A 21,015-nucleotide genomic window follows, 5' to 3' on the forward strand; every position below is an offset into this window, starting at 1 on the left:
AACACACTCCGGCAGTACTGGTAAAACCAAACCCCTTGAAGATAAGCAAAAGAACAGAAAGAAACCACAGCCGGGAGGTAAAGAGGAGATGCAGCACAAGCTACCTCAGCAGCCTCAAAAGCATCTGAGGAACAGTTAATGGGGCGACTTGTCACTGAGCTGAGCAGCCCTGTTCACTCTGCTGTTGTGTCCTTTTACCAAAGTGCCTGATTTGTTACAAGGAAAGGGACAGAATATGAAAAATGCTTACAGAGGGAAAAAAAAAATAAAGAACTTACTGTGCATAGACAGACAACCAGACAATAATGATCTGTCTTCAGCCTGTATTTTAGAGTTCAGAAGTCAGATCTTGCTCTTTGTTTCCCAGTTATTGCAACAGAAACAGTAGAATGAGTAAGTCCAAATCAAAACAAGTATTACAACTCAGTGGTCCATCCAGGCTTCTGTATGCTGACTTTTGGCAAAATCCTCTAGCCTGGTCAATCTTTCAGTTCCCTTCCTCAATCTGCAGAATTCATGGATCTTTTATATGTTATCCACATCAAAAAAGGGATTCATCACTGACTAAAAAATGAGGAAAATTCCTCCTTGTTGCAAAGACTGAAATATCCATACCCAAGTTAACACAATTATACACAGTTTACTTACTTCTGAGACTCTTAAGAGAATCAAGTTTAGCTTTAAATTTCACACAGCACAACTTTTTCTTCCTCTACTGATGTCTTGGCTCTGTCGGTTGAATAATGTTTTAGGAACTTCAACCCAATGGGTCTTTTCAGAGAGAAACACAAATGAGACCAACAAATGCTTCCAGTACGAGACCAAAATAATCAGAATGGGAATTTCACAGCCTGACCTCTCAATGTTGCTCCCAATGAACACAAGATTTACAGTCACTCTGCCGTTGAAGTTATGTAGTTAAAGCTACCCAAATGTTTCCCGCAATTAGGTAATGAGGGTTTTAAAATATTTCTAATAATAAAAGCAGCTGTCCTACTACAGATGAATATGCAAAAAAATGGTTTTCAACAACACTTTATTGAAGCACTTCAAAATTATCACAATGATAGATGTTGCCTTTAACAGAATAAAACCTGTCATGTCATAATTAAAAGGCACTAGTCCTGGCACAAAGGTCTACTTACCCACCTTCCACTGGGAGGGAAATAAAAACATCAAGTATTTCACTTATCTTAAACAGTATGTGCAAAGCCCCTCTGAGTGCCATTCTGTGTTTGCCATTTAGTGACATGTAAGAGAAAAGCCCTGTGTTTCACCAAGACACACCTCACCATCCAGCATCTGCAGCCCTAAAGCAGCAGAGCACTCACTGAAGGGTCATGATCTGGTGAGACAAGTTGTTCTGCACTCACTTTTTGGGAACTAAAGCCCTGAAGCACGTGAGGCTCAGGCACTCACACACTGCTTCTTTAACACCATTCACTGTCCGTGTCAGCTTTGAAACACAAATCTCCTGCTTTACACCCCCTTTTTGGAATCCACACGAGTCAGGGTCAGTGCAAGAGCAAGGCAGGGGAGCAGTGCTGGGCATGCTGGGGGAGCACAGTTCCTGCACAAAGCAAACCAGGACGTGCCATTGCACAGCCAGGGCAACAACAAATGAAACCTCAGGAAAGTTAAAAGCTTGATAATCCTGCTAAGCCATACTTCAGGTTATTACAGATCCCTGCACAACATTCCTAGATTAAATGGAGAGACTGTTTAAGGCATTTTCTTTGGCCTTTTCTTCTACCAGAAAGTGAAGATTATGCAGTTTGATAAGTCAGCACCCAACAGATCCATCTTTCCAACCCGCTTCCATCAAGATGCAAAGAGAAAACATAAATCATTGAGAAACTTGATTATTAGTCCCATGGAGTATGGAGCAGCTCCACATTCGTGCATCTTTCCTGTTGCCAGCTGGTGGGACAGAACTGCTGTGTGCAGCTGCTCAGCTGTCCCTGCCTGAGGAGAACTGCCCTGCTCTGTAATTGCACTTTAAGGAAGCACCATCCACACTGAAGCTCAGAGGACAGGGACACTCCAAGGAAAACTGTCATACAGCCAGAGCTGTGGGGACAAGCACAGACACTCCTCATCTCATCACTGCTGCTCCAGGACCACTTGCACTGAAGAGAGCCACCAGCAAGGACTGAGAGCTGATTTTAAAGCCCAGGACAGCAGCCAATGGCCACACAGGTGGGACTGCTGTCTAACTGCCAGGTACATTCACAACCATGAGTTCTCTCAGGCTCAGTATCTGCCTTTTCACAAGAGCTGCTTTTCTTAATATGCCAACAGTCAAGACCTACATCAGAGGACAGTTTCAGCACTATGGCTATTGATGTCAAGTGCAGCAATTTATGTTACTGAAATGCATCCCCAAAAGCAACTTTTGTTAAGAGAATGGGAAGTTTAATCAGCCTCTTTTCACTGCCCGTGCTCCCTACAGAGCCTGAGACAAGTAATCATGGTGAGATTACATTTCTAGAACACAGCTACAGCATCCAAGTTCAGCAAACAGCATTGCTAATGCCTGTCCTGAGCTCCACACCTTTATCAGGACAGAAAAGACAACCTTGGACATAATGTGCCAGATAAGTATTGTTTTCAGTCCAAGGCTAAAAGGTGTTGAGAAGGAAACATTTCTTACACTTCCCTTGTTTCAAAGGACCTCATTTCAAGCCCAGAAACAGAACAAGTGCAACCCTGTGCCCTGGAATCAAACAGCCACTCTGAGGTCTCCTTCCTGCTACTGGAGTCACCAAGGACATCTGGCAGAGCAGTACCAGAATAGCTGTAAAACCCAGCTGGGGCATTTTGGGGTGTATTGCAGATGTACCTTTCAGAGCACACACATCATAGGGGGCTGTGCCTCCCTGCTATTTATTTACACACAGAAACAGAAACTGTTACTGAAATACCACATCAAGCAAAAAGCTGTGTTCCAGTCCATACCACAGCTGATTTATTTAGTTGATACTGGTATCACACCAACTGGGCTGACAAGGCTGAGTGCACTGTTTTCAGATTTGTGTCTACAGATATTTTACTTTGACTATGAACTCCAGGGAGCTTGCTTTGCATGCAAGAAACTCCCAAAGAAATATGCACATGATCTTTAACAGTTCACTAGTCTGTCCCACCAGCTGAGTTACACATGAAGGATGCTCCAATACCAAGACTCAGGACTAAAAACTAACCTGGTACAGCTCAACTTTGAAAGCTTACAGGGAGACAAGCCTGAAACAAGACATCCAGTTTGTTACCATAAATTGGAAGATGCTGACAGACAGTCCTATAAATTAGGTGTCCTAAGAGAAATTAATACAACAAAAACCTTTGGGAAGAACAGTCAGTAAACTTCAGATAAAATTCACAGCCAAGATTTTGTTCAAGACCTCACCAACAAGAGCCTCATTTTTCACTGAGATAAGAATCTTTCTGCTTTAATTGGCAGTGAATGATCAGGCACTGCAAGATCTGACACTTGTGCTAGAAAAACAAAAGGTTTTACTCTAGGTTTTTACTCTAGGTTTTGCCACAAGAACCAAGCTCGCAGACACATGCATTTCTCTCCTGGAAACAGACCTTCAGAAGGCTGCCCCTACTTCAGGCCCTGCAGCTGACCAGTGCTCTTCACAAACATAAAAATGCCCTGATATCTGCTCAGACTGACCATCTCAGCTTGCTCAGGTAAGCTGAGCAAGCCCCAGGCCTCAAAGGTAGTTTTGAGAGCATTTCACTGGAATAGTTGAACCACAGAATATAAATCTGTTCAGGTATTTACCAATCCTTCTTCCCCCACTGTCATCTTTGGCAGAGGAAGCAGACATCCCATCATGTATTTCCATGAGTTCAGCCACATCAACTCAAGTCAGTCAGTTAAGTGTCAATACAACCCTCAAAACATAAGTTTATTGAATAAAGCTGAAGAGCAGTAAACCAACATATGCATCCACCTAAATAAAAAAAAATCACGTATTTACAAAGTTCAGTAATTGTATAAGTTGTTCACATGCAGAGAGTAATGCACAGGTTAACAATTGGTAGTGTTTGGATGCCAGAAACGCTGAAAGCAGTGAAGTAGATAAACACCAAACACATCAAGTTTAGCTATAGGCCAGTTAACTAAACAGTGACCTGGTCCCCCACAAAGATTCACACATTCTAGTTTAGTTTCCTTATTATAGGCACAAGCAAATTTGCTAAATAAAAGTAACTGTAGCAGTTCTGGTGAACTCGGGACTACAGTAGCAAGTTAATACACCCTCTCCTCTACAGCACCAGAGTATGGATTAATTGAAATCATGCTTCAGAGAACTGAAAGGGGACAAAAAGTTAAAATGCAACTTCAGACCGAAGGCAGGCAGCATGTAGTGTCTGTGCAACAGTGCCAGAGCTGGGACACGACAGTAAGGCCATGGCAGTCTGCATTAACACTGGCTTGTCAGAACTGAGGGGGACTGAACAGTGTTCCCAACCCAAGGCTCCCACAGGATGCAAACCACATGGAGGTGAGGAATCACACACAGTGTGAGGCAACACAAGCAGCTGCACCATGGAGTTGCACACACGAGTAGCTACACTGACACTGCTGGATGAACAAACCAGTCTTAACAAGGCTGTCCCTTTAAATACGCTGAAGTCACTGAGAAAGTAAAGCTAAGAAACATTACAATCTTGAGTTTATACACACTTCCCTAAGCTGCAGGAGCTAGTCAAGAGACAGGATCAATTCATTGACTCTCTTGTGCTTTGACACAGCAGAACATTTCATTGCATCTGACAGGCTTTGCACATGGTTACATCGAGAAAGCAGGCGGGTCTAGAGTTGTCACAATAGCCCAGGTATTCCATAGCACCAGGTGAAACTGTGCCCAGCCATTCCAGGAGCAGGAGAGACACTGACAATTACACACAGATTGTGCTAAAGGTCAACAACTGCCTCAATACAAGAGCATCAGTAATTTGGGTGTCATGCAGCTGCTCAGAATGCATGTTCTGGTTTCAGAGAGAGACCACGAGTATCTGGAGATAGAAAAATGTATTTGAACAAAGCCTGATGTTCCTAGCAATTTGTTTTCATGCTGGAATACTCCGATTTTTGAAAGTTTGACAGAACAGTCCATTCCCATCCCCCACATAAAGGTTAAACAGAAGCAAGAGAATGATTTTAAACAGATGACCTTCCTAATTCATCAACTGAGTTTTCTTTTTCAAGTGACAGGATCTCAGCTGTAGATTAGTGATGCTGATCTATGCCTTGTGCTCCCCTCTGCAAACAGTTTCCATTGCTCTGCTTACATACACACATCACATGCATTTGTGAGATCAATCAGTATCCCACAACTCACGCTTAAATGTTTTCTAACTACTGTATGTGGCATCTTACAGAATCTTAATGCTGTCAAGCATCAGCATCTTCAAGCCACTAAACACTAGAAATAAAACACTTGCTGAAAATCATATAAAAACCTGGCCCTGAAAAACCAGAACAGAGTGTACCATCGTAGTTAACATGGTAGAGATATAGTTTTTAAAAAGCCCCCCCACGACCCTCCCACCACAGATGGTTGTAAAATAAATATTTGTGCTGACTTTATCATGACAACTCTAGTTGTTTTGTGACAGAATAGGAATACAAGTCTTCAGCAGTGCACATGAGAAATGAACCGTGAAAAGGCAGATTCTTGATACAGGAGTTTTGGGTAGTATCTCATTATGGAGGGAAGTGGACAATTGAGATTATGGCCAACTGGTACTGGAGATTCCAGGAAGACTTCAGCTTCTTCTAGATTTTGAATGCTGAATAAGCCACTGAAGCGTGATATCTACAGAGAGAGAGAAGAGAAGTTCCACATTCAAGTGTGTGTGTTGGTATAAGTGGCAAGGCTTTGGTATTCCAGTGTCCCCAAACACAGGACAGGAATATCCAATCCCTTCTACAGAGGATGGCCCAGGGCAGATGAACAGAATGATTTTTTAGGATGCTTGCTGTCTGTGCTTTGATGCTGTAACTGCCCAGCATCCTTGAAGTGACAATGACAGGCACTGCCCCACACAGCCTGGTTCCTCAGTTCTGCCCACCTCTAGGAAAAAGACATCCCTTCAACTGACACTTCGCTATGGCTGCAATAATTAGTTGTAGATCTGCATTGCTACATTTCTCCAGTCTGCACTCCTCACTGATCAGAGCACAGTTACTTTAGCCCTGTGGCACAAGGCATCAAGCTCCTCCCTGCCTGAAGGAGGCTCTCCTAAGGGAGGGAAAGGCCCTGGCTCCACTCCAGCAACTCCTTCCCAGAGCCCCAGGGATGCTCAGCTGTGCTGGAAGCCTTGTGTGCATCTCCCACAGAAGGGAGTCTCTGCTTCTACCATCATGTTTGAACTTCTAAACGATGCTAAGGTGACAGGGGCTTCTTGGAAGCTATAAATGTTCCACAGACTATTCAGTTTTCCTAGAAAGATGCTGAATCCTCAAAGCCATCCTGGTATCCTCTAGAGCTTCTCCTGGGAGCATCACCCTGAAGCTTCCTCATCATCAAACTCCTGTTACTCTGGCAATGCACCAGTGTTAATCCCATAGCAGCCATGAAAGGCAGCAGGAGAAGGATGGCAAGTGCAGTTAAATTCGGTATTTTCACTCAGCTGAGATGACTCAGTTTACTTACAGAGCTTATGGCAAATAGCAGAGATTACACAGGACATGGTTTCTGCCTTTGAACTCCACAAGTTCTAAAGCATTTGATGTCTGTGCCAGAAGAATGCACTGTTTGGCTGCAGGGAACAGAGACTAGCAGATGCCACAACACAAACTGCTCTGATAAGACAGCAAGGGAAGGTGATTATTTCAAGAGAATGACTTGAGGAAAAACTTGCTGCAAGGACTTGGTATCCTCACCAAGTGAGACAGAGGTCAGAGCACCTGACAGAAGTATAAAATCATTTAGGTCAAGCTAATGGTCAGACTAATCAGCTGATTCCTGCAAACTAACTGAAGAAAGGAGCAGATTTCAAGGGACTGACATGTTTTGGTCACTAAAACCCCTACAGCTTTAACACCACTCAGGCTTCCTCACTGCCCTCAGCAGTTATGCTGAATTTAACCAGTACACACACACATTGTGCTTTGACTTGTCCCTGGTTTCCTGAAGACATGAAGCTTGTGTTTAAGAAGTTACAACCCCCCAATCCATCTCTGGCAGCACTTCAGAATTCTCAGCATTTTGGGTGAATAGTTACCTATATTATCTTTCTCTTTGCAAGAAATTGAGTAGCAGCAGATTTCTCTGTCCTGAATAGCAGCAAGGTTCCTAGGAAAGAGAGAACATTTCAGCACACATTTCACTGACACAAGGACTCTTACTGACAATCTGAACTGTTCTTCTTCCGCTTCCCCACACAACTTGTTCTGTACAATGTTCAGTTACCTCCGGTGGCTGGGTTTTCCACTCATAAATGTGAGCTTCCTGATCTAATAACAACTCTATGTACATGAATTTATTGAGTAAGAGAAATGGTTCTTAGGAAGGGTTAGACTTACATCTTTTCAATTAGTTGTTTCTCATCCAAAGCATTAGGAAGGTCTCTCTTATTTCCAAGAACTAGAACCTGAAATCCAGAGAAGGAAATGGTTGTAGCTTTGCTTAAAAAAAAACAAACACACAAAAACCCCAACCAAAACCAGAAAACCAACAAACTTCAAGGGAGTCTCCTGAGCAGTCTGCATCTGCCTGTTAAATCTAATGGAATGAGATATTCAATGTCAAACCAGATCAAGAGGGAAGACTGACCCAGTCACAGGGAAAGGGGGTACAAATAAACTGTTCTGTGCAAAGACAAGCACAAGAACACATCAGCTGATAAATCTGAGAACATTTGCATGACACTCATCTCAGATTCTTACTCTACACTTCTGCACTACACTGTGGTTAACCTTTAGCCAAGAGTACAAACTCATACGGTGGAATCCTCTAAACTACTCTTTCAATTGTATTTATTTTGTTTTGTGAGCACTGAATGAGATAAGACCACTGAAGGTCAACATTTGATTTAAGGCACTGGGGGCAGGTATTGTTCATGCTTATACTGACCAGCACGTTAGGCCTTACAATTAAGATTTCAAGGCAAACTTCAGAGCTGCTCAAGTGATGCACCTTGCTCAGTGATATGAATGCTGTTTCAGGTGATGTTACTTACAGGGATTCCTTGTAACTGGGGCTTATCTAGAAGATTGTGCAGCTCATTTCGAGAGGCTTCTATTTTTTCACGATCTGCAGCATCTACCATGTAGCTTTAAAGAGAATTTCAGGTTAGGTCAGTGACACTGAGCTCCTGCAGAAATCACTCTTTCTTTTACACTGCCAGTTTGAGCACATTCAACAAGGCTTTAAACAAAGCTAGGACTTCTAAGCAAAGAATGTGGTTCTTTAAAAAAAATTCCCTAAGAGCACAGTAGAAGGAAGATGCTTTGAGTTGGACAGCACTGCCACCCAGATCAGACAGGGAGGAGTTAGTACTCCAGATCAGACACTGATAAGAAAATAACCCATCCTGAGCCCTGAACTTAAGGGTGAAAAAGGTCAATGTGGTTGCAGTAGAGGTTGAGAATCACAAGGAGAACTACAGAGTCAGGCATGCAGAGTTAGGAAGGCTCCCAGAGAAGAGAAGGCCGTGTGAAGGAAGCAGAGCTGAAGGAAGGACACTTACACAATAGCATTAACTCCTCTGCAATATCGCTCCCACATGCTTCGGAATCGCGGCTGCCCTCCTATATCCCAAATCTTGAGGCAAGGGGAGAAAGACAATTTAGCCATGCGCTGTGTTTAAACATGTCAGGCAAAGATAAGACAAGAAATCACAACAGTTTTTCCTTTCTCCTTAAGCAGCTGCTGGACCTCTTCCATGTTCAAACAGGAATAATCTCTTTCACAGCTGCTCAGAGCTTAGGGCCCAACAGCAGGAGATGCAAACTGCAGCACCTTGCACCAGATGCAAGAACATCCTGTGTACTCTGGTCACACACTGAGAGATACAAGAAAATAAAATGTATTCACTTAAAGCTTTGCTTTTGATGTAAACCTTCCCTTAAGCAAACTGATGAGCAGGAAAGCAGCATCTCTGGGCCTCAAACACTCAGATTAAAGCCAGATAGCATTATCACTACAGTGCTTTAAACTAGTCCATGAACCTGGGAATCACACACAGATTCTCATTTAAGAAACTCCATAAATAAACATAAATGTCTTCTTAAGCTACTCGACAGATTTAGCTGAGCCTCTTCAGTATTCTATATTTGTCCCAAGGCTGGAAGCAAAACAGAGCAAACATGTAAATTTTAAACTAGAAGCTAAGGAAAACATCAACAATGGCAACATACCTTTATTGTAACATTACCCTTTGTAACTTTCCTCATGTTGAAGCCCACAGTAGGAATCATATCTTCACTGAATTGACCTGACTGGAGAAAAAAAAAAAAAAAAAGAGAAATTTAGTTTAGTGCTTATCTGACACAGTTGCTTTACATAGTAAAATAATCACAAGCTTTTCCTAACCATTTGCCTTCCAACTGAAGGCTTTACAGCCAAGAAGTCACGGATATTAAATCCATGTGTACTGAACCTTGTGTGAAGTCAGACAACTTATTTCTTACAAGCACTGAAATAATTTTTCAAGCCTTGAGGCGGCCAGGGGAGCAAAGTTACCTGGGAAAACACTTTGCACAGCTTAACAGATGGACAGCCAGGGCAAGGGTAGGAAAAGAGCCATTCACCTACTTCTGCTGGAGCCAAGATCTGCACGACAGGATCTCCCAGTTACCTGGGAGCTAGAAATACCCAGAAGGGCTCCCTCTGATGCAAGCTGCTCTCTGGTCAGCATTTGCAGAAATAAATCACTCTTGTGGAGGAAGCCTCCAACCCACAGGTATGGGGTGACTCCCTGAGGAGCGTTAAAGGCTGGAAAGTGGAAGGACCTGACGGGTCAGCTTACTGCCAGGCTGCAGTGTCCAATGTGCTCAGCAGTGGCAAATGCAGCTCCAGTGTTTGAGCCCATTCCCAGCAGACATTCAGCATCACTCTGAGCTGGGACACAACTGCTGCAAACAGCACTGTGCTGGACAGGCTCTCCAGTGGCAGATGTTTTACTGTCTGGTACAGTTTAATCTACAGCAGCTTAAAAGCCAAGTTCCCAGCTATCTCCTACAGCCAACCCAGGAGCCATAACAAGAGTTCTCAGCACTACTACAGATTTCTCCTCTGCTCCCTCAGCTGTTTGGCAGAAGGTGAATCAGCCACAGTGGCCATTATGAAGCTCACTACATCCATTATGTGTAATAGAACCAGACAGTCAAGTACATTTGGAAAAATTAGGGTTGATCCCAACGCATTCAGTTGTTTAATTAGGGTTTGGTATCACAGCAGCAAAGTCTGCATCTCTCCCCTGACACTGCCCAGAGAAGCTGCCCCGGGCTCAAAGCCCTTTGGGATCTCTGAGGCAGAAACACCACTCCAGAGTTACAGCCTGGCTGCACACAAGCTGCAAGGAGCAACTGAGCCTGACCAGTTGGCCAAGAAGGCCAACAGCTGGCTTGTGTCAGGAACAGCGTGGACAGCGGGACCATGACTGCACAGAGGAGCTTGGGTCAGTCCCCTGCAGCACTGCTTTGGAATCCACTTTACCCTTTCTAACTTAGCAAGGTGGGTGCCCAATGGGAATGCCAGTGCCTGAGCTGCCCATTCCTGCCCAAAATGCCAGTGCCTGAGCTGCCCATTCCTGCCCAAAATGCCAGTGCCTGAGCTGCCCAGTGCAGCCAGAGTGATCAGCACAGCTCAGAGCCAATGGTCAGCTGTGCTGCCATGGCTGAGGCAGCTCAGCTCAGCTCCTCAAACCAATCTTTGCCTCTGAAGGGTCACTTACCGCGTTGCTCAAGCACCACAGCATTCCTGCCTCCACATTCCTGCCTCCACAGTCACACCCCACACCCACAGCTCCTATCCCAGCGTCTCCCAAGCACTCCCTCAACTCCCATCTCTGCGCTGCTGAGCGTTACCCCAGATGCTGCCAACTATTCCCACTCAGATCCTTCCAGATCCTTCTCTCGAGAGCTGTTCTTATCAACATGAGCACACATTCCAGGAACCTCCTGGACTCATCTCCTCTCTGCTGCATTTATTTCCAGCACACATGTGGGAAGTTGAGGTCCCCTACGAGAAAAAGGCCTAGCCGTGGTGAGACTTCTCCCAGCTGATTAAGGAGCACCTCAGCGCCCCTTCATCCTGGACTGGGTGGTTTAGAAGAGATTCCCACCATGATACCTGCCTTGTTGGCCTTCCCCCTCATTGTTACCCATAAACAATCTTATCATGACCCTCATCAAGCTCTAGACTGTGCAAACACTCCCTGACACTCAGGTCTATCCCACACCACTCCTTCCCTGCCCATCCCTGAGAAGAGTTTATAGCCCTCCCTTGCAGCACTCACTGTGACAGTCATCCCACTAATTGCAGAGTGTTCAGCACCAATTTCATGTTCTCCCACTGCTCTTTTAGGATACAGATTCCTGCAGATTATAGCAGCACTTCATTTGCCACATCTTTAATGTAATGTTGAAATTACCGTGACCCACCACAGGGAAACTTTGACAGAATCTTCAGGAAAGCTGCTGCATCTTATTCCTTCCCAAGTACTCTCTACCCACGCTGCACATCCCCAAACTTGTTTTGACTTGCTTAAAACCTCAAAACCTTAAAACTGCAGTCGCTCAGTTACACTTGTGTTTCAGCTGCCTGTTCTCTGCTCTGCAGAGGGACAATCCAGCACTGACATGAGCATAATGGTCAGCTCAGGTCTTCATTTGAAAGACCTTCCTCTGATGTGAGTGTGGGTGTTCCTCTGCTCACCCAAGGAAAGCTACTGGCAGTCACCCTCTTTTTCAAGACAGGTCAAAAATTGGTTTAAATGATTGTAAAGGATTTTAGCAGCAGACAGTGATCTCCTTTGATGGATTCTGCTACTGCATTCAACTGTCTTGGCCCAGAAACTGTTCTCTAAACCCAGAATTTAGAGGGCTTTTGTTTACTACCTCCTCAGAGGAAAAAAGCCAGGAATTCAGCTTCAACTTAGAGTATTCATATGCAAAAGCTACTCGAAGTGCAGAACAAAATGAATAAACTTTTACTAGCAGGCAGTTCTGTTTGAATCAGCCTTCCCTCCCAGAGCAGAGTACTCGGTGCTATCACTCAATAAGATGCTTTCTCCTACTAAAACACCAGCTTTAAACCAAGTTTGATATGCACAGCAGTATTTTCAATTCCCAATGGGAAAGCCTTTGGCTGTTGTCACACACAGCAGCATTGCTCCAACACTCCTCAAGGACAGCAGGAGTAGCTGCTGACAAACCCAGCAATGTCTTGTTTTCAGCACTGATCCCACCAGGCAGACTCTGAACCCCCTGCAGGGCTCCTGGAAGGGCAGGAGCTGTTCCTGCAGGGTTTCTGATGGAAGCCTCAGCCCCGAGGTCACACAGACCACACAGCACCAGCAAACACTGAAGGTCACCAAACAAAGTTAACTCCAGCCTGTGTGGGCGATAAGGGACAGGGAGACAAAACAGCCAATTCCAGGGGCCACATGCAGAAAGAACTCACAGGACTGATCCTAAAGCCTCCTGCTTTGAGAGATGTTCCCTTCTGGATACTCAAAGCTCCTGGAGAACCTGAACATGTGATTTTAGTGCAGCATGAACCCATTTACCTGGATGAGTACTTATGTGGGATAAGGATTATTCAGAGCAGCAAAACTGCTTCCAGACTGAACTAAGGGACTGTGTTCCATGAATCAGTTTGGGCTCAGCTCACCTTGTATCAGTACCAGCTTAACTCTCACAGGCTGCAGCATTTCTGCACATGCCAGCTACAGGTACACTTCATGTCCTAGAGGAACGCTTTGGACAAGTGTTTAACTTGTCATCACCTGACATTCCAGGAGTGTACAAAGGATGCAAGTTTAGTCTCTTCTAATATTTCATTAATATTGCAACAAGCTGCTTACTAAACCTACCTTCTCAGGCAGTTTTGAGTCAAAAAACCCCAAAACAAACAAAACCACATTCATCTGCCTCTCCATAGCCATAAGCTACAGCCAGAAACTCGAGTTCCAGGTAGTTATAGAACGATAGAGTGGTTTCAGTTGGAAGGAACCTCAAAGCCCATCCGGTGCCACCCCCTGCCATTGGCAGAAGCATCTTCCACTGCACCAGGTTGCTCCAAGCCCCATCCAGCCTGGCCTTGTACAACTTTCACCAGGCTGTCAGCACCAAGCCCTCCAAACTGCTTGATTTCGATTGCACAGCCTGCACAAGGACATTCTTTTCACCACCAGAAAAGGTCAGAGCAGCCTTTAGTTTTCATCTCATAAAGCTGATGTGATTCACTGCTGTTATAGGACTGATTTCTTCACACAGACTTTGTTACTACACAGCAAAGATTGTTTTATCTTTAATCACAATGTTTTTCATCCAGCTAGATGAGATCACAAACAAGCTTAACCAACTGGGAGACAACACCATTGGAGTATGGAATCCAGCCAGGACACTCCCAATCCACCTGAACCAGCATCTTACATTAAACCCTGTTGTTCATCTCTAAATTTCTTTCTTTTTGCACTGAGATAAAATACTGCATGTCTCCAAAATGTCTTCTTAAACAAATTATTTAAAAAGCAGTGCAATTTTAGCATATCAAGCTACCCCTACACTAAGCCTCCTCTGCAACACTCATAGCCTCAACCAAGTAATGCATCATAGATGGACAAATCTCTAGTCCAGCTTCCTTCTTTAGCAAACACTTCAGATTTTCAGCTACTTGTGATCATGATCAGAAGCCTGAACTCCAGCTTAGAAGCTTCAATCCCTGAAAGGCTTCCCAACAGCACTTCCAGGAATGACTGCTGCAGAAATCAAAACAGTGGTATATGACAAGAAAATGCATTTTTATTTCCCCAACCCTGACTTTAATTGAATATTTTAAAAATACAGGGACTGCTTAGCAAATAACTACCATAAAAAGGCATATTTCTATCTAAAAGTCAGTCACATGTTTCTGATAGTGAAGACAGCATATTTATCCAGGTATTATCACTTAAAGATCTTTCATGCTTACAAAGTGCTCTAAAGGAACTCAGGACCACTACAGAAAAAGAAGATTCTGATTTCAGACACCTCTTTTAGCCCACCTGGGGTACAGCAAGCAGGACCTCAAAAAAAGGGTATGAGTCACCTCCTAGGAGCTTTATTAGCTAATGAAGTGATGCAATGCATTTCAAGAGACTTCTGCCATTAAGAAACACATCAAATTTTATCGCCCTTCTCCCTTAGCTACGGTGTGTATGAAGTGACAACACACAGATTTATGGCCTACCTGGTGGTTCAAAAGGCACTAAAACAGCAGTGAAGCTCTTTAGAGCAATACTTTTCTGCACTTCTCTGGCGTGGCTTCTTCAAGTCAAAGTTACTTGTAACAGACATGAGAACAGAAGGAAGTTGCAGCTCCCAACTGGCCAAACGAATCTTTTGTTGAGAGGCACTTCAGGAATTGCCTCTCTCTAGAAACCACAGTCTCATTCCAACACTTGCCAGATATTACAAAGATAAAAAACAAGCCACATTAATTCAGGCTCTGACACAAATCCTGAAAAGAGACTTTATTTACCCTGTCACCACCAACTGGTTGAGTTTAGCTCTTGAACCTGATAACTGTATCAGAAAAGTCCAAGTTCCTCCCACTCCTCCAGATCTCTGCTCGCTGACTATCAGGCTAATGAGCTTCAGTGCTCCAGTGCCAAACACCTGGATGAAGGATCAACCTACCAGGCATCAAGCAAAACTTCTACAGAAACCCCAGAACGTGCCACCCTTCCATGAAATACACTTTTGAGGCTGAACAAGTGGCCCATTCCCCAGCAGCATGTGCTGCCGGGGCTGGGAGCAGAGTCAGTTTACTTGAGTCATGTTTCAGTTGCGTCACACAGCACGGTGCAGCCCCCTGTGCCTCCCCACAGCAGCATGGCCACAGCTCCCAGCGCCAGCTGAGGGAAGTCCAGGAACAGCCACGAGCTGCAAACACCACAAGAACTGCAGAGTCTGGAAATAATGGGCATTTCCAGGGCTCAGAGCAGGATTTGACAACTCCAGATGCGATCCCAGGATGACATGCAGTTTCTCTGAATAAGAGCCACAGGCCATCCACATTAGGGAAATTAGGCCCAGGAAGAAATGATATCCTCCCTTGTGAGCAAGTTTACTCACGCACATGGAAAACTTATGCTTAATATCTAATTAGAGACAGTGACTAATGCGGAGTCTTAGAAAAGCAGAAGCTGCATTAGCTGTATCCAGCTCTAACGAGATTTCACTGCTAACGTTGGGTTTTAAACCTTCTCATCAAACGGATCACAGGAGGGTTTAGCTTGGAAGGGACATTCAAGACCATCCAGTGCCATAGGGAGGGACACCTTCCACTGTCCCAGGCTGCTCCAAGTCCCGGTGTCCAAGCACCCTGTGCCAGGGCCTCACCACCCCCACAGCGAAGGATTAATGCCTAATATCTAATCTAACCTCCCCATCTCTCAGTTCAAAGCCATTCCCTCTCATCCTGACTCTCCAGGCCCTTGTTTAGTCTGAACACAAATCAAGTGCTTGTTTACAGTGGAGGAATAAATGTGGTCCAAACCTGCTACCAACCTAGAAGAGGATTATTCCAGAACTGGACTGTCTGCCTCTCGTGGCCTGTCCACTTCAGCAGCAGTCAGGCCTTGTACCAAGCTTCCTGTGTAATTGGTTGAGTTGTCCCTCTAGTTCCATATGCCTGATTTGATGGGCAGAGATTACATCAGAGATTTATACTGCATTAAACTCACTGTTGTCAAGACCAGCAACAGCCCTTTGTTAGGCAGAACACAACCTTCTAAGCCATACCGAGCTCCTGGTGTGCACTCCAGCTTTTACAGCTATCCTATAGGACATCTTGCTGTGTCATTCCTTTCATTTTAGTCTTGAGGAATCCCAACAGCCTCATGCACCCAAACCATTAACTGGCCTGCAGAGAGCAATTGTTCTTTTCCTGCTCTCATTCCCAAATGCAGACTCTGAACTAAAGTCAGTCAAGGAAGCAAATAACAAGAAGTCAGCTCTGCATGCCACTGACTGCACTACTTCTCTAAACAGTGATCTTCACTGGTAACTGAAGCTTAAGCTATTATTTTTATTAAACCAGTACTAAAACCTTGAGCCAACCCCCTCACTCTGTTTGGGTTTTATTTTTTTGTAAAGACTCACCAGATTTCCTAATTAAAAACTTCAGAAATGTGACTTGATGCTTCCAAACTAAGCCAGCTAAGGAGGCTGTGTCAGCATGCACAACAACTTCCTCTTTCCCCTGGGTTTTGCAAGGCTCTTTGAGTGGCATTCACTCAGATAAATGCCTGGGTGTGATCCTAACATGTGGCTGAAACCTTGCAAGATTCAACCCCCGCAGAGGAGGCTGGAAACAGGCTCCAGCTTTACTTAGGAAAACTTCTCCCACTTGAGACAACTTCAGCTGATGTGCAGCTACTACAGCTCTGAACTACTGCACATATCTGCAGTGAGTTTCACAGGTAACTCCCCAAACACGTGCTGCTGGTACTACACAGACTGAAGCAAAGCAGTTCTTTGTCAAGTGAGAAGGATGAAAAGCCTGCAGAGAGCTCCCAGCTGCAGGAACGCTCCAAGCAGTATCAGCTCAGCAGCCACAGATCGAGGTTGTTCAACAATTTCAGAGCTCAAGTCTACAAATCCGAGCCCAGGGGTACTGGCAGTGTGAAAGAAAAGGCTTCTGCGTTCTTACTCCAGCAACTTTCAGCTAACAACTAGTCAGAGAAGAGCTACCTTTCATGAAGTAACCCATTTTCCATGATTATCAGGAAGCCCACTGAGTGCTCACACCTGAGCTGAGCTACACAAGGGCTGGGTTATGTTCTGCCAGTGTGTTTGTCAGTGTGCAAGGATGATGTATAACTGCAAGAGAATGAAAGTCCTTTTTGCAGCCAGTAACTCATTCACCTGGCACTTAAATAAATACTTTCTCAAAAATATTCCACAGAGTTAAGGAGACAGCCTCAAAAACCAAAAGGCAAGCTGAAGGTGTGCTCACTCTAAAGCTGGAGGAATCAGCTTTTTCATTTTAGGTGCACTGCACTCAGGTCACTCACTTCTCTGCAAAACCAAAAGGTACCCTGGCTCCCCATTTCAGGAGCTCCCAAAGTCCAGCTTGCCTCCTGGAGTGTTTTCCATCACAAACATCAGCAGAGCAGGACACTGATGAAGCTGAACACACCATTTAGGCAAAGCCACTCTTTATCTCGCTCAACAATGGAAAAGCTTCGTGTAGGAGTATTCCCACACCCTTCCTTCACCTGCTCCAGGCACATCACCACATCAGCAGGCCCGAGTGCAGCAGTTTGCTGCTGATAGGCTTGTGCTTGTGAGTTGTACTTCTTAGGGAAGTTGTACCTTAAAGAAAGGAGATTATTTGATATGGGTTTCAGCAATCGATAAGCAAATATCTGACAGGAGGACCATGAGTGGGTGCTGACACTTAAATCACGTAGGACTACTGAAAAACAGTCCAAGGGAGGAGGCAGCTGAAGACACACAATGTTATCTCCACATCTGCTAACACGCCACACCGACACCCTGACCGAACGGCGCCCCAGAGCCCGCTGGGGGCCGTGCCCTGCTGAGGAACCAGTGTCCCCGCGGCTCCCATCAGCACTCAGAGCTTGGCGGAGGCACGGCAGCCAGCAGGGCTCAGCCATCCCGCCCGGACAGGGCTCACCCGCTGCTCCCCGCGCCCCGGCCCGCCGGCCCCGCTCCATGCCCGCCGCACCGGGGCACCGGGCCGGCCTCAGGCCGCTCCAAGCCCGCCGCACCGGGGCACCGGGCCGGCCTCAGGCCGCTCCATGCCCGCCGCACCGGGGCACCGGGCCGGCCTCAGGCCGCTCCATGCCCGCCGCCGTCCCCGCCCGCCGCCCCGCTCACCGCGATGACGTTGACGAAGGTGGTCTTGCCCGAGTACTGCAGCCCCACCAGCGTCAGCTCCATCTCCTCCTTCCAGAAGAGCGAGCGGAACCAGTCCAGCAGCCGGGACAGCAGCGCCAACATCGTGGCGGCGGGCGGGGGGCCGGGGGCGCTGCGGGCCGGGCCGGGGACGCTGCGGGTCGGGCCGGGCGATGGCTCCGGCGGGCGGGACGCTGCGGGCCGGGCTGTGCCGGGCTGTGCCGGGCTGTGCCGGGCCGGGCTGGGCTGTGCCGGGCGCTGCTCCGGCCGCTCCGGGACACCCGCGCTCGTCTGGGCCCGGCTCCCCCACCGCCTCACGTGACACCGCGGTCACCCGGCCGGCCCGCCCCGCCCCGCCCTGCAGCGCCCCCTGGCGGCCGGAGGACCCGCGGCGGCAGAGGGCGGGGAGGGGCGGGGCCGCCATGTTGGGTGTGGTGAGGGCAGTGACAGCCCCGAGCCCGCCATGTTGGGTGTGGTGAGGGCGGTGACAGCCCCGAGCCCGCCATGTTGGGTGTGGTGAGGGCGGTGACAGCCCTGGGGCCGCCATGTTGGGTGTGGTGAGGGCGGTGACAGCTCTGAGGCCGCCATGGAGCAGGTTCTGCCCTGCCGGCTCCAGCACAGGCTCCACTAGGTTGGGAAAGACCCCACAAGGTTATCGAGTCCAGTTTATGACCCAACATCACCTTGCCACCCAGACCTTGTCGCCACGTCCAGTCATTCCTTGGACACTTCCAGGGATGGGCACTCCACCACCTCTCCTGGCAGCTCCTTCCAAGGCCTGACCACCCTTTCCATGAAGAAATGCCTCCTGATGTCCACCCTGGGTGCAGACTGAGGCTATGTGCTCCCGTCCGTGCCCACCGTGGGGATGTGAAGGGCTGTCAGCCCTCACCCCATCATGGCCATGCTCTGAGGGCCTCAGCGCCACCTGCAAACCCAGAGCTGGCAGAGGACCAGGATTAAAAAATATCAACTGTAATATTTCCAGTCAGCCCAAGTATGTTTTAAGCAAGTGAAATACAAAACCTTTTGTGCGCTCATAGATCTTCCAAAACCAAAGGGACAGTCCACCTCATTATTCCCAGTAATTCTCACATAACTAGATGTTCTCCAGAAGTTCCTGCCTTTTGCATGAACTTTGATAAACTGACTTTCCCCTTGAGCCAAATCATTAGTTTAAGTAGATGACACTGCCCAAACTCCTCCATTAGGCGCATTTATGACAACTTAGCGGAGGTCACTTTAGTTTTCAGCAGGAAGCACTTTCAAATGGTGTTGAAGGAATAACATTTTGCACAGACTTTCTGGGTGATTTTCAGGGTCTTTGTCACTGGGGTTATTTTAATTCCCAGCCAAATTGGGCCCAAATTCAGAAATCTGGCGGTTCCAGCTCTCTGGGGAGTTACACAGTGACTTGTGCACTGTGAGGCCAGGCAGGAGCAAATGGAGATATAGCTGAAAAAAAAATCATGAGGAATCTACAGGATGCCTGAGGAATATTTTCCATTCCCCTGAAGCACAATCTTTTTCCTCGGGATTTCTTATGATGTTGCAGTAAAACTTTCATGACTCAAATTAAGAGCTATTAATGGATGTTAAACAGGATTTGTTGGTTGTCAGTAGGTTGGAAAAGAGCTACTGTTTTGCACCTGGCTGCAACAGCTCCCAAATCATTTTACAAATATTAAAGAGCTAAGATAATGCATGAAGACTGGATTGAGCTGCCTGGATATGGACCAAAGGTTACATGCTGTGTCTGGCACACCTGCAAAGGGTTCTCCTTCTGCATCACTGCCAGAAGGAAAAGTTCTAAATCACACAGAAAAAAATTATTTTCCTGAGCCAGAAAAAAATGGGTGTCACAAATCTACTCTTCAGAGCAGTGTAAAACAGGTATAAAAAAGCAACCAGAGTGGGATTGGTATAAAAACACCGACCTGTACAGTGGGGCATGCTGGTCTGGGGGATGTGGATCTGCAGCAGGAGGATGCACCATGCCTGGACTGGCCCTTGATCTGCCAGCAGCTCCTTGGCCTCAGGAAATCTGCACTAATTGGTCTCTCCCCGCAGGGCCTCGCACAGGAGGAATAGCAAGTGCTGCACACAGAGAATAAAGCCCATTTCCATCTCTCCCCAGGCTGATGGTGCTGGGGAAGGCACTGCCTTCACATGCCACAGCTCTGCCACACTGAAATTAGAAATTCCCAGCTCCCCCGTGGCAGGGAAGGCATTTGTGCATGTGCTTTTCCACCCCAAAACATGCCTTTCCTTTGTATCCATAAAAAAGCCAACTAATATACTCCTTCCAATTAAGCTGTGATATGAACTGCACTTTGAAAGTTCTTAATCCATTCTCTGGTTCATTAACTCAAAAAATTTCATCCCCATGGTTAGCCCTATCAGAGAGGATGGAATGCCTGGCACCAATTAGTTCTAATAACGAGCTAAGTTGTGCATAGATTTTGGAGCCTGTCATTAGTATGAGAAAATAGGACAGCTCCTCTCAGAATAGAATATCTTACTGGACGTTCCTTTAATTTGTCTTTGGCTAACGACTCCTCCCGCAGACAAAGGAGCTAATTGATTTGATGAGTTACAGACGCCTGCTGTGTGGCACCTCCCCTGCTGCTGAGCAAGGAGCTGCAGCCAAAAATATTGACAATATTGCTCTGAGATCGTGTTTTCCTGCTTGCTCACGATCCGTGCTTTAGGGAGGCAAACACACATGCCCTGTTAGTGCCCTCGGTTCGTTTGGATGCTGATTTTCTTCCAGGGATTCAGCTGGGTATTGGTAAAATGTCTTAGAGACTGGGGGTGCCTCCCAGTCAGGATCCTCCCTTGTGAAGGGAGGAAGAAGCTCTTGGATCTGGGGAATCTGAGGAGTGTGAGGGCAAACTGGAGCCTTGCTCTGCAGTGCC

The 21,015-nt window shown here is 46.4% G+C and overlaps 1 protein-coding gene across 1 annotated transcript; it reads right to left on the reverse strand.

Moving 5' to 3' along the window:
* Positions 1 to 1,019: 1,019 nt before the first annotated feature.
* On the reverse strand, positions 1,020 to 18,437 carry ARL8B (ARF like GTPase 8B). Its single transcript, XM_085072225.1, has 7 exons — positions 18,080 to 18,437; positions 9,383 to 9,463; positions 8,713 to 8,786; positions 8,203 to 8,296; positions 7,547 to 7,614; positions 7,246 to 7,316; positions 1,020 to 5,834 (listed from the first exon to the last, which is right to left on the reverse strand). Exons 1-7 carry the CDS (start codon positions 18,200 to 18,202, stop codon positions 5,785 to 5,787), a joined length of 561 nt encoding a protein of 186 aa, XP_084928351.1. The 5' UTR covers positions 18,203 to 18,437; the 3' UTR covers positions 1,020 to 5,784.
* Between the last annotated feature and the right edge of the window lie 2,578 nt (positions 18,438 to 21,015).

This window comes from Lichenostomus cassidix, chromosome 12 (assembly GCF_008360975.1).
Source record: "Lichenostomus cassidix isolate B80296 chromosome 12, HeHo_3.0, whole genome shotgun sequence".
NCBI classification, from domain to species: domain Eukaryota; kingdom Metazoa; phylum Chordata; class Aves; order Passeriformes; family Meliphagidae; genus Lichenostomus; species Lichenostomus cassidix.